Here is a 20898-nt window from a genome sequence, read left to right as displayed (position 1 = left end):
GCAATGGGCCCAAATTCACTACAATGTTATAAAAAACGGATAGATGATTTTATTTAAATTGCGGCAATTCATCTAATCACGAGGTGCAACTAGTGACATCATTGTTACACCTACATCAGAGAGCCACCTTGCATTTTTTGTTTCACTTAATTTGGATTCGACCAACTCTGAGAGTGAGATATAAGTAGCACATGTCAGATGACTGACACGCATTGAACTGCTCTAATGGAGCACAGGAATGTGCTGGTTAAGTGTGACCTCTTGAAGAGATGCCAGAAGATATTCTCGTGGTGTTTCTTGTGGCATCTTTACTAATTGAGACATCGATCTGCTGCCAGTAGGAATTTCCCTGCCTTGTGTATTGGCTTCGATATTACAATTCGGAACATAAATAGTTAAGCATTCAGAAAAATAGTAAAATAAAAAATACAACTGCACATTAAACATGTGCTCAGACACATTTGGCCAATCAGGGTGGAGTCTAAGGTGAAACTGGCTGTTTGCTACTGGAAAATTGATTAAGTAACTGTACTCTTTGTTTTACTGTAACCATCTCTGCGTAAAAACAAATTGCATTGTCTAAGGGTATCAGCTTTCCCTGTTCCTTGGCTGTTTGCTCAAAATGTCACGGTTAGATCCGTGTTGAAACAAATAAGAGACACTGACCTTCAAAATGTCATGGTTAGATTCGTGTTTAAACAAATAAGAGACACTGATCTTCGAAATGTCACGGTTAGATCTGTGTTTAAACAAATAAGAGACACAGATCTACAAAATGTCACGGTTAGATCCGTGTTTAAACAAATAAGAGACACAGATCTTCAAAATGTCACGGTTAGATCCGTGTTTAAACAAATAAGAGACACTGACCTTCAAAATGTCACGGTTAGATCCGTGTTTAAACAAATAAGAGACACTGACCTTCAAAATGTCACGGTTAGATCCGTGTTTAAACAAATAAGAGACACTGACCTTCAAAATGTCACGGTTAGATTCGTGTTTAAACAAATAAGAGACACAGATCTTCAAAATGTCACGGTTAGATCCGTGTTTAAACAAATAAGAGACATTGACCTTCAAAATGTCACGGTTAGATCCGTGTTTAAACAAATAAGAGACACTGACCTTCAAAATGTCACGGTTAGATCCGTGTTTAAACAAATAAGAGACACTGACCTTCAAAATGTCACGGTTAGATCCGTGTTTAAACAAATAAGAGACACAGATCTTCAAAATGTCAATGTTAGATCCGTGTTTAAACAAATAAGAGACATTGACCTTCAAAATGTCACGGTTAGATCCGTGTTTAAACAAATAAGAGACACAGATCTTCAAAATGTCACGGTTAGATCCGTGTTTAAACAAATAAGAGACACTGATCTTCAAAATGTTACGGCTCGATCCGTGTTCGCGACCTGAGCTCAAAACACAAAAGACACAAGGTGATGATGATGGTGGTGATGATGGTGGTGGTGATGATGGTGGTGGTGACGATGGTTGTGATGTTGACGACGGCGGTGTTGGCGCTGACGATAGCGATGGCGGCGGCGGCGGTGGCAAGGAGCCCGCTTGCAGGCCTGCCTCACGGCTCCGTGTGTCTTGGAGGCAGCGGCAGGCCGTCAACACCGCTGCTGCCTCGTCAGTGACGACCGCACATCTCGGCCAGCGACCTGCGGCCGTGCCTGGTGGCCGCGCCCGTGGCCCTGTGCAGCGCCAGCGTGTGGCCACCGCCCTCCTCCTCCTCGCTCACGACGAAGCCGACCGCGATCGCTGCCTCTCCTCCTCCCGATCCCTCCTCTTCCGACTCTCCCGAGCAAACGTGACGAAGGGCCAAAATGATGACGACGAGGAGGGGGACGATCATGAAGATGATGGTGAGGATGATGATGATCCACGGTAGACCACGTCCCGACTCCTCCGCTTCCTCCGCTCCTCCTGCGAGTGGAGAGAGACGGCGTGGGCAGAGAGCGCGGAGAGAGAGCAGAGAGAGTGGAGAGAGTGGAGAGAGAGTGTGAGTGGAGAGAGATAGAGAGGAGAGAACGTGGAGAGTGGAGAGAGAGAGAGGACAGAGTGCAGACAGATAGAGAGGAGAGAGATAGAGAGGAGAAAGAGTGGAGAGAGGAGAGAGAGAGGAAAGAGTGGAGACAGATAGAGAGGAGAGCGAGTGGAGAGAGAGAGAGTGGTGAGTGGAGAGAGAGAGAGAGAGTGGTGAGTGGAGACAGATAGAGAGGAGAGAGAGTGGAGAGAGAGGTGAGTGGAGAGAGATAGGAGAGAGTGGAGAGAGAGTGGTGAGTGGAGAAAGAGTGGTGAGTGGAGAGAGAGTGGAGATAGAGTGGTGAGTGGAGAGAGATACAGAGGAGAGAGAGTGGAGAGAGTGGAGAGAGAGTGGTGAGTGGAGAGAGAGTAGAGAGAGAGTGGAGAGAGATTGGAGAGAGTGGTGAGTGGAGAGAGAGTGGAGAGAGTGGAGAGAGTGGAGAGTAGAGAGAGAGTGGAGAGAGTGGAGAGAGTAGAGAGAGTGGAGAGTGTGGAGAGAGTGGAGAGAGAGTGGAGAGAGAGTGGAGAGTGTGGAGAGAGAGTGGAGAGAGAGTGGAGAGAGAGTGGAGAGTGTGGAGAGAGTGGAGAGAGAGAGAGGCGTCTCTGCTAGTGGTATGTGAGAGAGAGAGACTCAGCGTCATCGCTGAGTCTCTCTCTCTCTCCTGCCACCCCGGTTACCTTCCACTGTGACCTTGACGGATCGCGACCTCACCAGGCCCGGCACGGAGTGCGGCGAGGTGACGCACCGGGAGCGGCCGTCGCCGCCGCTCCCCCCGGACGGCCTCGCGTGCCGCGGGGCCGGCGTGGCACCGCCGGACACCGCCTCCCCGGCCTGAGGCACGCAGAGCGCCGGGAAGGCGACGGCCGTGAGGCTCCACGGAGCGTCGAGCGCTCTCTCCGCTACACCACCCCCCCCCCCCGGAACGCTCACCGACACGCGAACGCTCACCGACACGCAACGACACGCCCACACGCGTCACCGCCAAGCGGCGGTGACGTCACCGCGGCGCTCGCGCCAGGCCGTGTGCACGTCGAGGCCACCACGTGGAGTGTCGAACGCCCGCGGGCAGGAGGTCACGAGGCAGACCCAGCAGGTGCCACGGTGCCATGGGTCGACTGAGATGCCTGGCACGGTGCACCACCTGTACCCCCTACTGTGCCACTCACCTCATTCTCATCTTCGTAAATGTCACCCACCACCATCACCACCGTCACCACCGTCACCACCACCGTCACCACCACCACCGTCACCACCACCGTCACCACCACCGTCACCACCACCACCGTCACCAACGTCACCACCACCGTCACCACCGCCGTCTTTGTCTCCCCCGTGCTAGCGATGTTTACTACAAGTACTCATTAGAGGTTGAGTAGACCTAGGGGAGGCCCAGGACCGGTTCAGAAAATCGCTATCACTGCTGTTGGCTGTGAGCGGGAATCGAACTCAGGTGGTGGTGGTGGCACAGTGGTGGTGGTGGCACGCTGGTGGTGGTGGTGGTGGTGACGGTGGTGGTGGCACGCTGGTGGTGGTGGTGGCACGGTGGTGGTGGTGGTGGCACGGTGGTGGTGGCACGGTGGTGGTGGCGGTGGCACGGTGGTGGTGGCACGGTGGTGGCACGGTGGTTGTGGTGGTGGTGGCACGGTGGTGGTGGTGGCACGGTGGTGGTGGCACGGTGGTGGTGGTGACGGTGGTGACGGTGGTGGTGGTGGTGGCACGCTGGTGGTGGTGGTGGCACGCTGGTGGTGGTGGTGACGGTGGTGACGGTGGTGGTGGCACGCTGGTGGTGGTGGTGGCACGCTGGTGGTGGTGGTGGTGGCACGCTGGTGGTGGTGGTGGTTGTGGTGGTGGTGACACGGTGGTGGTGGCACGGTGGTGGTGGCATGGTGGTGGTGGTGGCACGGTGATGGTGGCACGGTGGTGGTGGCATGGTGGTGGTGGTGGCACGGTGATGGTGGTGGTGGTGGTGGCACGGTGGTGGTGGTGGCACGGTGGTGGTGGTGGTGGCATGCTGGTGGTGGTGGTGACGGTGGTGACGGTGGTGGTGGTGGCACGCTGGTGGTGGCACGGTGGTGGTGGCACGGTGGTGGTGGTGGCACGCTGGTGGTGGCACGGTGGTGGCGGTGGCACGCTGGTGGTGGTGGTGGCACGGTGGTGGTGGTGGTGGTGCTGACACGCTGGTGGTGGTGGTGGCACGGTGGTGGTGGCATGGTGGTGGTGGTGGTGGCACGGTGGTGGTGGTGGTGGCACGGTGGTGTTGGTGGCACGGTGGTGGTGGTGGTGTTGGTGGTGGTGGCACGGTGGTGGTGGTGGCACGGTGGTGGTGGTGGTACGCTGGTGGTGGTGGTGGTGGTGATCGTGACACAGCGACTGGGTACCTCTGCACACTTGTAGTCGGGTATCCCGGACGACGAGGGCGTGACCTGGGTCGCCCCGGCCGTGACCTGGGTCGCCCCGGCCGTGACCTGGGTCACCCCGGCCGTGACCTGGGTCGCCCTGGCCGTGACCTGGGTCGCCCCGGCCGTGACCTGGGTCGCCCCGGCCGTGACCTGGGTCGCCTCGGCGGGGCCAAGCCTCACGTCTTCCGGGTCTGGCGAGGAGGACAGACGACAACCCCCCGCTGAAATCTCGATTTGAAGCTTTCGTGACTGCAAGGATTCATCTCCTTTGGTTCTTTCGGTAAAGTCACCACCACGTAGAATGAGAATAAAATAATAAATCGATAAAATAAAATAACGCGATAAAATTCTCACGACGTTTCGGGCACGACACAAGCGGCCTTCATCAGGTGAAGGGACGAGACTGTCTGGACTGATGCTCCTGTTGTTTGTGGAGTGACTCATGCAGCTGGAGCTCCAGCGCTGTCCTCCAGACAGTCTCGTCCCTTCACCTGACGAAGGCCGCTTGCGTCGTGGCCGAAACGTCGTGAGAATTTTCATCGCGTCATTTTATTTCATCGATTTATTATTTTCATTCTCATTCCACGCGGCGGCGGCGACTTTTACCGAAAGGACCGAAGAAGACGACCGCCCACTTACTCGCGGCCAAGCGGCGCCGTCCGCTCGCGACGTCCCCCCCGAGGAGCCGCCGGCGGAGGAATCCGCAGAGTCGCGGGGCTCTCGGCGTGTCCCAGACGTCCAAATCGGGGTCGCCTCCACCTCGTCTCGCGGTGACGACGACGACGACGACGATACAACGAGGTGGAACGGGTGGCACGAGGTGGGACGGGGTGGAACGACGATACAACGAGGTGGAACGAGGTGGAACGACGATACGAGGTGGAACGGGGTGGAACGGGGTGGAACGAGGTGGAACGAGCCGTCGCGCCCACCCCCACCGGGATTCCCCCAACGCGCGACGCGCGAGAGGCGACGGTTTAGCGCGAGGAAAGTCGTCCCCAGGCGACGTGGGTTCGACGCCTGGGCCAGGGCATCTCTCCTGCCTCGTAGCAGCAACAACAACAAAACAACAACAAAACAACAACAAAACAACAACAACAAAATAACAACAACACAACAACAAAACAACAACAACAAAACAATAACAACACAACAACAACAAAACAACAACAACTCAAATAGTACAACACACCATTCCGTCCCGGGATGCCACCTATTGTAGATGCCACTGGTTCTTCACGTTCTGCAGATGTAGAAGCCACTGGTTCTTCACGTTCTGCAGATGTAGAAGCCACTGGTTCTTCACGTTCTGTAGATGTAGAAGCCACTGGTTCTTCATGTTCTGTAGATGTAGATGCCACTGGTTCTTCACGTTCACTAGATGTAGATGCCACTGGTTCTTCACGTTCTACAGATGTAGATGCCACTGGTTCTTCATGTTCTACAGATGTAGATGCCACTGGTTCTTCACGTACTACAGATGTAGATGCCACTAGTTCTTCGTGTTCTGCAGATGTAGATGCTACTGGTTTTTCATGTTCTACAGATGTAGATGCCACTAGTTCTTCGTGTTCTGCAGATGTAGATGCCACTGGTTCTTCACGTTCTCCAGATGTAGATGCCACTGGTTCTTCACGTTCTGTAGATGTAGAAACCACTGGTTCTGCACGTTCTGTAGATGTAGATGCCATTGGTTATTCACGTTCTGTAGATGTAGATGCCACTGGTTCTTCACGTTCTGTAGATGTAGATGCCACTGGTTCTTCACGTTCTGTAGATGTAGAAGCCACTGGTTCTACACGTTCTGTAGATGTAGAAGCCACTGGTTCTTCACGTTCTGCAGATGTAGATGCCACTGGTTCTTCACGTTCTGTAGATGCCACTGGTCTTCACGTTATGTAGATGTAAATGCCACTGGTTCTTCACGTTCTGTAGATGTAGATGCCACTGGTCCTTCACGTTCTGTAGATGTAGATGGCACTGGTTCTTCACGTTCTGTAGATGTAGATGCCACTGGTTCTTCACGTTCTGCAGCTATAGATGCCACTGGTTCTTCACGTTCTGTAGATGTAGATGTCACTGGTTATTCACGTTCTGCAGATGTAGATGTCACTGGTTCTTCACGTTCAGTAGATGTAGATGTCACTGGTTCTTCACGTTCTGCAGATGTAGATGCCACTGGTTCTTCACGTTCTGTAGATGTAGATGCCACTGGTTCTTCACGTTCTGTAGATGTAGATGCCACTGGTTCTTCACGTTCTGCAGCTATAGATGCCACTGGTTCTTCACGTTCTGTAGATGTAGATGTCACTGGTTCTTCACGTTCTGCAGATGTAGATGCCACTGGTTCTTCACGTTCTGTAGATGTAGATGCCACTGGTTCTTCACGTTCTGTAGATGTAGATGTCACTGGTTCTTCACGTTCTGCAGATGTAGATGCCACTGGTTCTTCACGTTCTGTAGATGTAGATACCACTGGTTCTTCACGTTCTGTAGATGTAGATGCCACTGGTTCTTCACGTTCTACAGATGTAGATGCCACTGGTTCTTCACGTTCTGTAGATGTAGAAGCCACTGGTTCTTCACGTTCTGTAGATGTAGATGCCACTGGTTCTTCACGTTCTGTAGATGTAGATGTCACTGGTTCTTCACGTTCTGCAGATGTAGATGCCACTGGTTCTTCACGTTCAGTAGATGTAGATGACACTGGTTCTTCACGTTCTGCAGATGTAGATGCCACTGGTTCTTCACGTTCTGTAGATGTAGATGCCACTGGTTCTTCACGTTCTGCAGATGTAGATGCCACTGGTTCTTCACCTTCTTCAGATGTAGATGCCACTGGTTCTTCACGTTCTGCAGATGTAGATGCCACTGGTTCTTCGTGTTCTGCAGATGTAGATGCCACTGGTTCTTCACCTTCTGCAGATGTAGATGCCACTGGTTCTTCATGTTCTACAGGTGTAGATGCCACTGGTTCTTCACGTTCTACAGATGTAGATGCCACTGGTTCTTCACGTTCTCCAGATGTAGATGCAAGTGGTTCTTCATGTTCTGTAGATGCCACTGGATCTTCACTATCTATAGATGTAGAAGCCAGTGGTTCTTCACGTTCTGCAGATATAGATGTCACTGGTTTTTCACGTTCTGCATGTGTAGATGCCACTGGTTGTTCACGTTCTGCAGATGTAGATGCCACTGGTTCTTCACATTCTGTAGATGTAGATGCCACTGGTTCTTCACGTTCGGCAGATGTAGATGTCACTGGTTCTACACGTTCTGCAGATGTAGATGCCACTGGTTCTTCACGTTCTGCAAATGTAGATGCCACTGGTTCTTCACGTTCTTCAGATGTAGATGCCACTGGTTCTTCACGTTCTGCAGATGTAGATGCCACTGGTTCTTCGTGTTCTGCAGATGTAGATGCCACTGGTTCTTCGCGTTCTTCAGATGTAGATGCCTCTGGTTCTTCACGTTCTGTAGATGTAGATGCCACTGGTTCTTCACGTTCTGTAGATGTAGATGCCACTGGTTCTTCACGTTCTGCAGCTATAGATGCCACTGGTTCTTCACGTTCTGTAGATGTAGATGTCACTGGTTATTCACGTTCTGCAGATGTAGATGTCACTGGTTCTTCACGTTCAGTAGATGTCACTGGTTCTTCACATTCTGCAGATGTAGATGCCACTGGTTCTTCACCTTCTTCAGATGTAGATGCCACTGGTTCTTCACCTTCTGCAGATGTAGATGCCACTGGTTCTTCATGTTCTACAGGTGTAGATGCCACTGGTTCTTCACGTTCTACAGATGTAGATGCCACTGGTTCTTCACGTTCTGCAGATGTAGATGCCACTGGTTCTTCACGCTCTGCAGGTGTAGATGCCACTGGTTCTTCATGTTCTCCAGATGTAGATGCCAGTGGTTCTTCATGTTCTGTAGATGCCACTGGATCTTCACTATCTGTAGATGTAGATGTCACTGGTTCTTCACGTTCTGCAGATGTAGAAGCCAGTGGTTCTTCACGTTCTGCAGATATAGATGTCACTGGTTTTTCACGTTCTGCAGGTGTAGATGCCACTGGTTGTTCACGTTCTGCAGATGTAGATGCCACTCGTTCTTCACATTCTGTAGATGTAGATGCCACTGGTTCTTCACGTTCGGCAGATGTAGATGTCACTGGTTCTACATGTTCTGCAGATGTAGATGCCACTGGTTCTTCACGTTCTGCAAATGTAGATGCCACTGGTTCTTCACGTTCTTCAGATGTAGATGCCACTGGTTCTTCACGTTCTGCAGATGTAGATGCCACTGGTTCTTCGTGTTCTGCAGATGTAGATGCCACTGGTTCTTCGCGTTCTTCAGATGTAGATTCCTCTGGTTCTTCACGTTCTGTAGATGTAGATGCCACTGGTTCTTCACGTTCTGTAGATGTAGATGCCACTGGTCTTCACATTCTACAGATGTAGATGCCACTGATTCTTCACATTCTGCAGATGTAGATGCCTCTGGTTCTTCACGTTCTGTAGATGTAGATGCCACTGGTTGTTCATGTTCTACAGATGTAAAAGCCACCACCGCCATCTATTGCGTGGCGGTTGAACTTACAACTCTCGTTCCGAACAGGCAACTGGACTTACAAACAGGTTTGAGCGTCTCTCTGAACGTTCAAAAGTCAAATGTTCATAGGTAGTGGTAGTCTCTGTGTTTAATTTGACCTTAACCCAATAAGATGGTCCGTCAGGCATGTATTTTCTGTTGTGCACATCACACACATGTCTGTTGTGCACGTCACACGCATCCCTTGTGCACCGGCGTCTGCCTGGTGTCCCGTGTACTCACAATGCAGCCCCACGTGGATCGTCTCCGAGGCAAAGGCCTCGCTCCTGCCGCCCGGCATCGTGTAGTTCACCACGCAGCGGTACCCGGCTCCCACATCCTGCTCCTCCGGTTTGTAGCTCAGGACGGATGTCACGGCGAAGGTGCCGTTGGCCTCCGTCGCTACCGTCCGCGCCACTTTCACGTCTAGCCACGCGCACGCACGCAAAGACAAAGATCCCCCGTGTGGACTTCAACAGACCGTTGGGACAAGTGCTGTTAGCGAGTGGCAGCCCGGCACGACACGCGAGGGGGTGGGCGGCCAGCACCACGCCCTGCCAGCTTTGTCCCCGCGGCGCTAGCGATGTTTACTCACTGCACCACGTAATAGTATACACTACGCAATACACGGCACTATAGCAGACGTATTCACCAACAGATACATTAACCGACAGATACATTCACCAGCAGATATATTCACCAGCAGATACACTAACCAACAGATATATTCACCAACAGATACATTAACCAACAGATACATTCACCAGCAGATATATTCACCGGCAGACACATTAACCAACAGATATATTCACCAGCAGATATACTTACCAGGTGATGGCAACAGGGGCAGGGAAGCCTTGTACCAGGTGATGTGGGGCTCTGGGTAAGCGTTGTGCACGAAACATTTACCAATCTGCACGAGAGGGAAACAGACCAACACACACAACAAAGAACCCCTGTATAGCCTTAACAGACTGTAGGGGCAAGTGCTGTTAGCGAGCACCTATAAAGGCCGGAACGGTACACGAGGGGGTGGGTGGCCAGCACCACGCCCGACCGCCTTTGTCTCCCTAGTGGCAATGTTTACACACCGCACCAGGTACTCATTTGAGGCTGAGTCGACCTAGGGGAGGTCCGGGACCGGTTCAGATAATCGTCACTGGTGTTGGCCGTGAGCGGGAATCGAACCCGGATCGCCAGGTTCATAGCGCAGTGCGCTAACCGCTACACTACCGCTCCTCACTCACACAGAGACACTCACACAGAGACACTCACACAGAGAGACACACATAGAGACACACAGAGACACTCACACACAGAAACACACACAGACCAACACACACAACAAAGACAAAGAACCCATGTATAGCCTTAACAGACTGTAGGGGCAAGTGCTGTTAGCGAGCACCTATGAAGGCCAGAACGGCACACGAGGGGGTGGGTGGCCAGCACCACGCCCGGTCGCCTTTGTCTCCCCGGTGCTGGCGATGTTTTTACGCACCGCACCAGGTATTTGAGGCCGAGTCGACCTAGGGGAGGCACAGGAACCGGTTCAGATCATCGTCACCGGTATTGGCCGTGAGCGGGAATCGAACCCGGGTTGCCAGGGTAGTAGCGTTATCCACGTCGGGATCGAACCCACGACCTCCTGCGTACCAGGCGAGGTAGTCAACATCCCCCTAACCAAAACTAAACCACGTTTGAATCTACGCACGAATCGGTGGCGTCTACAGCACAGCCGTTGGCGTGCGGCCGTTTTCGCGAAGGGGACGCCGTGAAGGTTAAAAAAAAGAACAACCCTTAAATGACCGTCAGCGGACGGCGCAACAGGAATTTGAAATAAAAAAATGTCAACGTATTCTAGATTTAAAGCTTTCGTGACTGCAAGGATCTCCATACTCTTTGGTTCTATTCGGTAAAGTCACCACGTAGGTAAAAAAGTAAAACAACAAAAAATCACGACGTTTCGGCCACAACACAAGCGGCCTTCATCAGGTGAAGGGATCAGGCTGTCTCGAGGACAGCGCTGGAGTGAAACACAGCCACGCTCAGACCGCGAGACAACCTGATCCCTTCACCTGATGAAGGCCGCTAGTGTTGTGGCTGAAACGTCGTGATTTTTGTCGTTTTACTTTTTTACCTACGTGGTGACTTCACCGAATAGAACCAAAGAGAATGTCAACGTAGGCCAAGGGCTCACCTCGTGGCGCTGTCCGTTGAGCAGCACGGGCCGCTTGCTCGCCGTCACGGCCACCGTGGGGGCCGCTGGAAGGGAAGCGAGGGGAGGGGCCGTCCCGTGCGTCAATTTGTCGCGGGGCCGTCATCGGCCACTTGCTCCTGAGTCCGACCTCACTCCGAAATGTGGCCGGGTAGTGCGTCATGTATAGTAGCAGCAGTGTGCACGCCGTGCAACGCGTGTGGAATCGACGGGAGTGAAGTTGGACTTACGGGCAAAATAGACTAACGAACGTGGACCCTCTGGATCCCGGCTTGTTCGTATGTGGGTAACGTTCGTAAGAAGTAACGTCGGTAAGTAGTAGAGACCACGCAAAAATGTTCGCGAGTGAGTCACTGCAGTAACGTTCGTAAGTAGAGGCGTCACGCAGTAACGTTCGTAATGTCCACTAAGGAGTCTCCGTAGCAACGTCCGTAAGTAAGGGGAGCCCTCGTAATGTCCACTAAGGAGTCTCCGTAGCAACGTCCGTAAGTAAGAGGAGTCTTCGCAATGTCCACTAAGGAGTCTCCGTAGCAACGTCCGTAAGGGGAGCCCTCGTAATGTCCACTAAGGAGTCTCCGTAGCAACATCCGTAAGTAAGGGGAGCCCTCGTAATGTCCACTAAGGAGTCTCCGTAGCAACGTCCGGAAGTAAGGGGAGTCCTCGTAATGTCCACTAAGGAGTCTCCGTAGCAATGTCCGTAAGTAAGGGGAGTCCTCGTAATGTCCACTAAGGAGTCTCCGTAGCAACGTCCGTAAGTAAGGGGGGTCCTCGTAATGTCCACTAAGGAGTCTCCGTAGCAACGTCCGTAAGTAAGGGGGGTCCTCGTAATGTCCACTAAGGAGTCTCCGTAGCAACGTCCGTAAGTAAGGGGGGTCCACGTCGTAGGGGACGTCCCCCCCCCCCCCACTGCGCGTCATTCTAAAGTGAGTAGCCCCGACCGTGAGCTCGCTTACAAAACAGCCGCACTCTTGTGGTCGCCTCTGCCACGCCGGCCCGCCCCGCAAACACCTGGCAGATGAAGTCTCGCTCATCCGCGACCACCGTCGCGTCCAGCGCCAGGGCGGAATCGTCGCGTTGGGCATCAATGCGGTCCGTGTAGCCGGTATCCGCGTCGGCCACGAAGCGTCGTGAGTCGCGGTACGATATCCTCACTCGCGAAGTTGTCGAAATCTGCGCCGGGGGGGGTTTTGGCGACGGCGGTCGGGCGTATGACAGCGTGGTGAGTCTATGGGTAGCAGTGGTGAGTCTATGGGTAGTGGTGAGTCTATGGGTGGCAGTGCTGAGTCTATGGGTAGTGTTGAGTCTATGGGTGGCAGTGTTGAGTCTATGGGTAGCAGTGTTGAGTCTATGGGTGGCAGTGCTGAGTCTATGGGTAGCAGTGTTGAGTCTATGGGTAGCAGTGTTGAGTCTATGGGTAGCAGTGTTGAGTCTATGGGTGGCAGTGTTGAGTCTATGGGCAGCAGTGTTGAGTCTACGGGCAGTGTTGAGTCTATGGGTAGCAGTGCTGAGTCTATGGGTGGCAGTGTTGAGTCTACGGGCAGTGTTGAGTCTATGGATAGCAGTGCTGAGTCTATGGTGCAGTGTTGAGTCTATGGTGCGGTGTTGAGTCTATGGGCAGTGTTGAGTCTATGGTGCAGTGTTGAGTCTATGGGCAGTGTTGAGTTTATGGTGCAGCGTTGAGTCTATGGTACAGTGTTGAGTCTATGGTGCGGTGTTGAGTCTATGGGTAGCAGTGTTGAGTCTATGGGTGGCAGTGTTGAGTCTATGGGTAGCAGTGCTGAGTCTATGGGTAGCAGTGTTGAGTCTATGGGTGGCAGTGTTGAGTCTATGGGTAGCAGTGTTGAGTCTATGGGTAGCAGTGTTGAGTCTATGGGTAGCAGTGTTGAGTCTATGGGTGGCAGTGCTGAGTCTTTTGCTCACCGTACGTATCCGCCCATGACAAGTGGAGGTGTGCGGGGGGGTGGGTGGGGGTGGCAGTACTCACGATGTACCACTGGGTGACCACGCCGCTAGCCACGGAGACGTTGTACGTGCAGGGGACCACCAGAGGGCGTCCCAGTTCCACCTCGACCAGCGGCCTCACGGAGATGGAGATCGCCGCATGGCCACCTGCCACGATCACCGCACGCAGACTCCTAGTGTAGTGTATAGTGTAGTGTATAGTGTAGTGTATAGTAGTGTATAATGTAGTGTATAGTGTAGTGTATAGTGTAGTGTACAGTGTAGTGTACAGTGTAGTGTACAGTGTAGTGTATAGTGTAGTGTATAGTGTAGTGTATAGTGTAGTGTACAGTGTAGTGTACAGTGTAGTGTATAGTGTAGTGTATAGTGTAGTGTATAGTGTAGTGTGTAGTAGTGTATAGTGTAGTGTATAGTAGTGTAGTATATAGTGTAGTGTATAGTAGTGTAGTGTATAGTAGTGTAGTGTATAGTAGTGTAGTGTATAGTAGTGTAGTGTATAGTGTAGTATACAGTAGCGATGCCCCCGCTGTGTGCTGCGGTGTGACGACGTACACGATGGCGATTATCACCTTGCAAGGAGAAGGAGGCGAGGAGGAGGAGGAGCACCACCAGACACCATGGCAACATTTGGTCGGCACCGTCCTCGCCGCAGATTGTGGAGCCGTCAAACCACCGTGGCCTTCCCGTCGCTAGTCCTAGTGTAAGTATTAAACGCGACGCATTTCACGATACAGGTCGAGCGGTCCTCCACTCATGACGGAGATGCGTTACGACGACCCTCATCGCAGGTCTAAAATATCGTTAAGTCTAAGATGGCCCTAGCCTACCCGGGAGTCTTAAAGAATGGTGAAAATTTAGCAAGACAGAGTAATTTACAGTACCGTACTGTGTAAACTATATACTGTATTGCACAGTAAAATTCAAAGTAAAAAACAAGGTAAATTCTTAGCCTACCTATGTGAACTGCAATTTCATAGAAAGTGTTTTCAGGAAACAATCCTCTGCTATAAAAACTTTTAACATGCATTAAACGTATGTATCGTAGTAACCCTAAAATGAAATCGCTAAAGCTATGTTATCATACACGCATTGAACGTATTGTAACGTATCATATTGTACTGGACTCACCAAGATTCTGTCCGTCGTCTGCACACTTGAATGATGTTAGGTTGTTGATGGCCACATTAACTTAGTTGTTGGAAGAGGAGGATGGCGATGATCAAGTTACAGTCTCGTACCTCGTAGCACGCTGCTGCGTTTGCCTGCCGCGCAAAATTAAAAATATTTTGCTATTTTGTCATATTGCTATCGCCATCGTAACTGTGGTGCCACCACAGCGGAGCAACTCCGCCGGCTATACCCTCTCCTCGCACCCCCCTCCCCATCCCACGAACGCACGCACGCCCCACTAAACACCCGCATGTACCCCCGTAGGGTCGCGAGGAGGGATCACCTGGTGCGATGGGTTTTCACCCGAGGACCCCACTAGCAGGGACGTTCCACGGTTTCCCCGGACCAGGAAATTGGCCGAGCCCCCCAGACCGGATTACATGGCGCCCCCCCCCCCCCCAAGAAGGGGGCATAGAGCTTTACAGGCCGGCCGCGATGAAGCATACACAGCACGGGGGGGTGGGACCTTCAGCCAGTACCCAGCGGTAGGGTAAACAGTGGGGTGGGAGGGAAAAGCCCCTAGGCAGATAAGAAGTTGACTTAAGTTGGAGGGAACGAGGGGATTATCGATGAGTCAACGGCGAGGAACGCAGGTACAGAGACAATGGGAAGGGGGGGGATGACGCGACCCCCCCCCCACCCAACGGCCAGAGCGCTCAAAACGTCCGTAAAGAGGATTCGATTGGATGCGCAGGATGACGTCATGTGACCCGGGGGTTAAGGGGCTTTGGAGACATAAGGGGGCCGGAGGGGCGGATTGAATCAGAGTTCTTCTGGAGCGGCGGGAGAGACCAGCCGTCCTCAGCGTCCGTTCGACGCCTGCAGGGTGGAGCTGGAAACGGTCGGCCAGAAAAAGTCCCCGAGGCGAGCATCTTCCCCAGCCCCCATCGGGCAGCTGAAGAGGTGAGTGGGTACGGGAAAGGGGGGCCTATTCAGTCAGCTCGAGCTTGGGGGATAGACGCACTCTGCGACGGGTAAGTGATAGGAGGAAGGGTGCTGGCTGGAGGGGGCCATAAACGGGGGTTCACTATTCGCTCCGGGAAATAAATCTTAGCACAGACTGACGCTGTGACGCGTGGTGCCATGTGTGCGTCTGTGAAGAGCGGTGGGAGAGCGGTCGGCGCAACGACGGTGTGTGGGTGACTTTAATCGGCATAGGCAAGACGCGCCCGCGAGCGTAGCGCGCAGAGAGTAATTAATTATTGATTCCGAGCGACGTTGGCTTGTTGACACAATGGCTTAGCAGAAGTAATTAATTAACTCTAAACAGCCGGCCAGTCAAACCATTACGTCATCCACGCGGTTAGGCCACACGGAGTGGGGGAATCACGCGGCGCCTAATCAACCCCTAGGCGGGCTGGGCCAGCCGCTAGCTATGTCGGTCCGAGAGACACAAACGCGGAGGGGACGGGGGTGGGGGAGGCAAACACCCCCCCCCCCGCGCGTGGAGGGGGAGGGGGGTACCAGCCCCCACCCATTAGACGTGGCGCCCCCCCCCCGCTCGTGGTGAGTGAGATCAGCCCCCACGTAATGGGGAGTGGGGAGGGGGGCACTAGCCCCCACATAACATCTAAATATCGTAAGTCGGACCGTCGTAAGTCGGGGACCACCTGTATAGAGACCACACACACCACACATTATGATAGAGAACACATTATTATTTATATAGAGACCACACACACACACAACACATTATTATTATAGAGAGACCCCCCACACACACACATATTCTACAAACAAAATGAAGGTACCCCCATGGGTTCTCCCTTATCAGTGGTACCAAATGTTTTCAATGAGAAATTTGAAACAGATGCCATCCAGCCATCCACCCTACGTCCTTCCTTGTGGAAGAGATACGTAGATGACACTTTCGTCATTTGGCCGCATGGCCTGCCAGCACTGAACCATTTTTTCAACCACATAATTTCCATACACCCATCCATCAAATTCACCATGGAAGTGGAGAATGACGATAAGCTACCATTCCTGGATGTTTTGATCGAGGAGAGGCCTGATGGCTCATTGGGACATTGCATCTGCAGGAAAGCCATCCACACGGGTTCCTTTCTAAAGCCTGATTCCCAACACCATCCGGCCCAGAAGAATTATCCCATTAAATCACTACACTATAGGGCAACACTGCATCTCCGACCAACATCACCGAGCCAGTGAACTGGAGCACGTACACAAGGCCCTCAAGGTGAATGGATACTCAGGCCGCACAATGAACGGGACGGATGAACGAGACGAACAGGAACAGGAACGAATGGGACTAATGAACGGGACGGATGAACGGGACGAACAGGAACAGATGTGACTAATGAACGGGACGGATGAACGAGACGAACAAACAGGAACAGGAACGAATGGGACTAATGAACGAGACGGATGAACGAGACGAACAGGAACAGGAACGAATGGGACTAATGACCGGGACGGATGAACGAGACGAACAGTAACAGGAACGAATGGGACTAATGAATGGGAGGGATGAACAGGAACAGGAACGAATCGGACTAATGAATGAGACAGATGAACAAGGTGAACAGGAACAGGAACGAATGTGACTAATGAACGGGACGGATGAACGAGACGAACAGGAACAGGAATGAATGGGACTAATGATCGGGAGGGATGAACGAGACGAACAGGAACAGGAATGAATGGGACTAATGACCGGGAGGGATGAACAGGAACAGGAACGCAGCTTTGGCGACAGGCTCCGCGACATCGCGAACGCGGTGGAGGCCGCAAGCGGCGAGCGAGGACGCAGGAGGAGGAACGACGCCGCCATTGACACAAATAAACGCGCGGCGGTGGCGAGATTGGAGATTGTATCGCCGCGGTGAAAACACTACAACTACGACCGCAACAACATCGTCAACAACAACAACGTCGTCAACAACAACATCGTCAACAACATCGTCAACAACAACGTCGTCAACAACATCGTCAACAACAACGTCGTCAACAACATCGTCAACAACAACATCGTCAACAACAACATCAACATCGTCAACAACAACATCGTCAACAACGTCAACAACATCGTCGTCAACAACATCGTCAACAACATCGTCAACAACATCAACAACATCGTCAACAACGTCAACATCGTCGTCAACAACAACATCGTCGTCAACAACAACAACATCGTCAACAACAACCAACATCGTCAACAACAACATCGTCAACAACATCATCCTCAACAACAACATCATCGTCAACAACATCGTCAACAACATCGTCAACAACGCCAACAACATCGTCAACAACCTCGTCAACAACATCGTCAACAACATCGTCAACAACAACATTAACATCGTCAACAACAACATCGTCAACGTCAACAACATCGTTGTCAACATCGTCAACAACAACATCGTCAACAACATCAACAACATCGTCAACAACGTCAACAACATCGTCGTCAACAACATCATCGTCAACAACAACAACATCGTCAACAACAACCAACATCGTCAACAACAACATCGTCAACAACAACATCCTCAACAACAACAGCAACAACATCGTCAACAACATCGTCGTCAACAACAACGTCAACAACAACGTCAACAACAACATCGTCAACAACAACATCGTCAACAACAACATCGTCAACAACAACCAACATCAACAACCAACATCAACAACATCGTCAACAACAAGAACGTCAACAACAACATCGTCAACGACAACATCGTCAACAACATCGTCAACATCAACAACAACATCAACAACATCAACAACATCGTCAACAACAACATCGTCAACAACATCAACAACATCGTCGTCAACAACATCATCAACAACATCAACAACATCGTCAACATCAACAACAACAATGTCGTCAACAACATCGTCAACAACAACGTCGTCAACAACAACATTGTCAACAACAACAACATCGTCGTCAACAACATCGTCAACATCGTCAACAACATCAACAACATCAACAACATCGTCAACAACATCGTCAACAACATCAACAACATCGTCAACAACATCAACAACAATGTCGTCAACAACATTGTCAACAACGTCAACAACAACATCGTCAACAACATCAACGACGTCGTGAGCGGCCACAGAGAGTGGCGGCGGGACGCTCGGAGCGAGCGGAATCCGAGCAGCGACAGCTGAAGATGCCCCAAGTAGCTCAAGGAGTTGGGGGGTTGGGGGGGAGCCCGGATTGATGGCAAAGGTAGGAGCTGAATCAGACGTCAAAAATATACAGCAGCAGCAGGCATTGTCAGGGTCTGGATAGAACCCACAACCTCCTGTAGACCATGCGAGGTGGTCAACATCTCATAGCCACCGTGATAATGATGAGACAGACTACAAATATACAGCAGCAGTAGCAGGCATCGTCAGGGTCTGAATAGAACCCACGACCTCCTGCCTACCAGGCAAGGTAGTTAACATCTCATAGCCACCATGATGATGATGAGAGACACATAGACTATAAATATACAGCAGCAGCAGGCATCGTCAGGGTCTGGCTAAAACTCACGACCTCCTGTATACCAGACGAGGTAGTCAACATCTCATAGGCACCGTGATGCTGAGAGACACAGACTACAAATATACAGCAGCAGCAGGCATAGTCATCGTCTGGATAGAACCCACGACTTCCTGTATACCAGGCGAGGTAGTTAACATCTCATAGGCACCGTGATGACAACAACAACCACAAGACAACTTTAGATTAAGGCCATCAGTCTAACTAACAACAAACAGTGACGAGGTGGGGGCAAAAAAATCGCAGACGTTAGCTGAATGTGTGTCGGGGGAGGGGGGTTGGGGAGAAAGTTAATGAGTTTATATTTAAACAGACTTTGTTGTAACAACTCCGCCACCACCGCCACCACCACCGCCGTGAACTTCACCGCAATACTGAACTACACGCGACCTAAGGGACCGCGGTGATTTGCGGCTCAGCGTCAGTTGCTGGACAACACGCGACCCACAGGAAGTGCCCCCCCCCCTCGAGGCTAAGGGACCGCGGTGATTTGCGGCTCAATGTCAGTTTCTGAGCTCCACGCGACCCCAGGAAGTGGCCGCCCCCCTCGAGGCTTGCCGCGACCTAAGGGACCGCGGTGATTTGCGGCTCAACGCGACTTGAGCGTGGACAATGAGAACCAAGCCAAAAAACGTAACTTGTATATAAATAAATATTGTTTACAAATATAAATATTTTTTTTATTGTCAACGATAGAATCTAGTATTGTCACGAGTGTGACGTACGTATAGCAAGTTTAACAGTAGTCGATACGACATTGGGGAAGTGTGTTAAAATTTTAGTCCTTGCCGGTAGAGGTCAGAGGTCGCTCCGTCTCACGCTGACGACGTCCCGCGGACGTTCACGATGGGCAGCTGGAGACTGCTTCAAGCACAGCTGCTGCAGCTGCTTCAAGCCCAGCTGCTGCTGCTGCTGCAGCTGCTTCAAGCCCATTTTCTGCAGCTGCTGCTTCAAGCCCAGCTGCTGCTGCTGCAGCTGCCGGGCACGAGCGGTTGGCCTCCTGCAACCGGTAACGAGGCTATTCACTATTTTTATTTTATTTAAACCAGTTAAGGCGCCACACTGAGATGTTTTTAAAAAAATATATATTGTAGCTCTCTGTTTGCACCTGGCACGCCGCATCCACACGCGCACGCACGCACATGCACACACAAAGACAAAGATCCTCCGTGTAGCCTTTAACAGACTGTAGGGGCAAGTGCTGTTAGCGAGCAGCACCTGTGAAGGCCGGTAACGGTACACGAGGGGGTGGGTGGCCAGCACCACGCCCGACCGCCTTTGTCTCCCCAGTGGCGATGTTTACACACCGCACCAGGGTACTCATTTGAGGTTGAGTCGACCTAGGAGAGGCCCGGGACCGGTTCAGATAATCGTCACTGGTGTTGGCCGTGAGCGAGAATTGAACCCGGGTCGCCAGGTTCATAGCGCAGCGTAGCGCTAACCGGTACACTATCACTCCCCACACATACACACGCACACGCACACACACGCACGCACACGCACGTACACACACACACGTACACACACACGTAGACACACGCACGCACGTACACACACACACGTACACACACACGCACACAAAGATCACCACCACCACGTGACGCCCTTTGACAGGCTGCCGTGGCGAGCGCCGTCCACGAGCAGCAGCAGCAGCACGTGAAGGCTGCTACTGTGGTACACGTGGTGGGTGAGCAGCACCACCACGTGAAGGCCACTACTGTGGTACACGTGGTGGGTGAGCAGCACCACCACGTGAAGGCCGCTACTGTGGTACACGTGGTGGGTGAGCGGCAGCACCACGTGAAGGCCGCTACTGTTGTACACGTGGTGGGTGAGCAGCACCACGTGAAGGCCGCTACTGTGGTACACGTGGTGGGTGAGCGGCACCACGTGAAGGCCGCTACTGTGGTACACGTGGTGGGTGAGCAGCACCACGTGAAGGCCGCTACTGTGGTACACGTGGTGGGCGTGGGTGAGCGGGCAGCACCACGCCCGG

The 20898-nt window shown here is 52.1% G+C and overlaps 1 protein-coding gene across 2 annotated transcripts; it reads right to left on the bottom strand.

The window, feature by feature from the left end:
• Positions 1–1267: 1267 nt before the first annotated feature.
• Positions 1268–19282, bottom strand: LOC142916583 (basal cell adhesion molecule-like). Of its 2 annotated transcripts, none has more exons than XM_076061717.1 (11): positions 19218–19282; positions 14336–14469; positions 13777–13902; positions 13230–13380; positions 12199–12415; positions 11228–11292; positions 9856–9940; positions 9271–9453; positions 4414–4625; positions 2713–2866; positions 1268–1935 (listed from the first exon to the last, which is right to left on the bottom strand). In XM_076061717.1, exons 3-11 carry the CDS (start codon positions 13824–13826, stop codon positions 1640–1642), a joined length of 1413 nt encoding a protein of 470 aa, XP_075917832.1. In that variant the 5' UTR covers positions 13827–13902; positions 14336–14469; positions 19218–19282; the 3' UTR covers positions 1268–1639. The 2 variants fall into 2 exon arrangements, with proteins under 2 accessions (XP_075917832.1, XP_075917834.1); XM_076061719.1 differs by having other exon boundaries at positions 1270–1935; positions 13230–13354.
• Between the last annotated feature and the right edge of the window lie 1616 nt (positions 19283–20898).

The sequence above is a fragment of the Petromyzon marinus genome, unplaced genomic scaffold, assembly GCF_048934315.1.
Source record: "Petromyzon marinus isolate PM22_M1 ecotype Great Lakes invasive population unplaced genomic scaffold, UKy_Petmar_22M1.pri1.0 PM_G_Scaffold_4, whole genome shotgun sequence".
Classification (NCBI taxonomy): Eukaryota; Metazoa; Chordata; class Hyperoartia; order Petromyzontiformes; family Petromyzontidae; genus Petromyzon; species Petromyzon marinus.
Note: the sequence above shows the minus strand (reverse complement) of the source record. Positions and strands in the feature narration are given on the sequence as shown.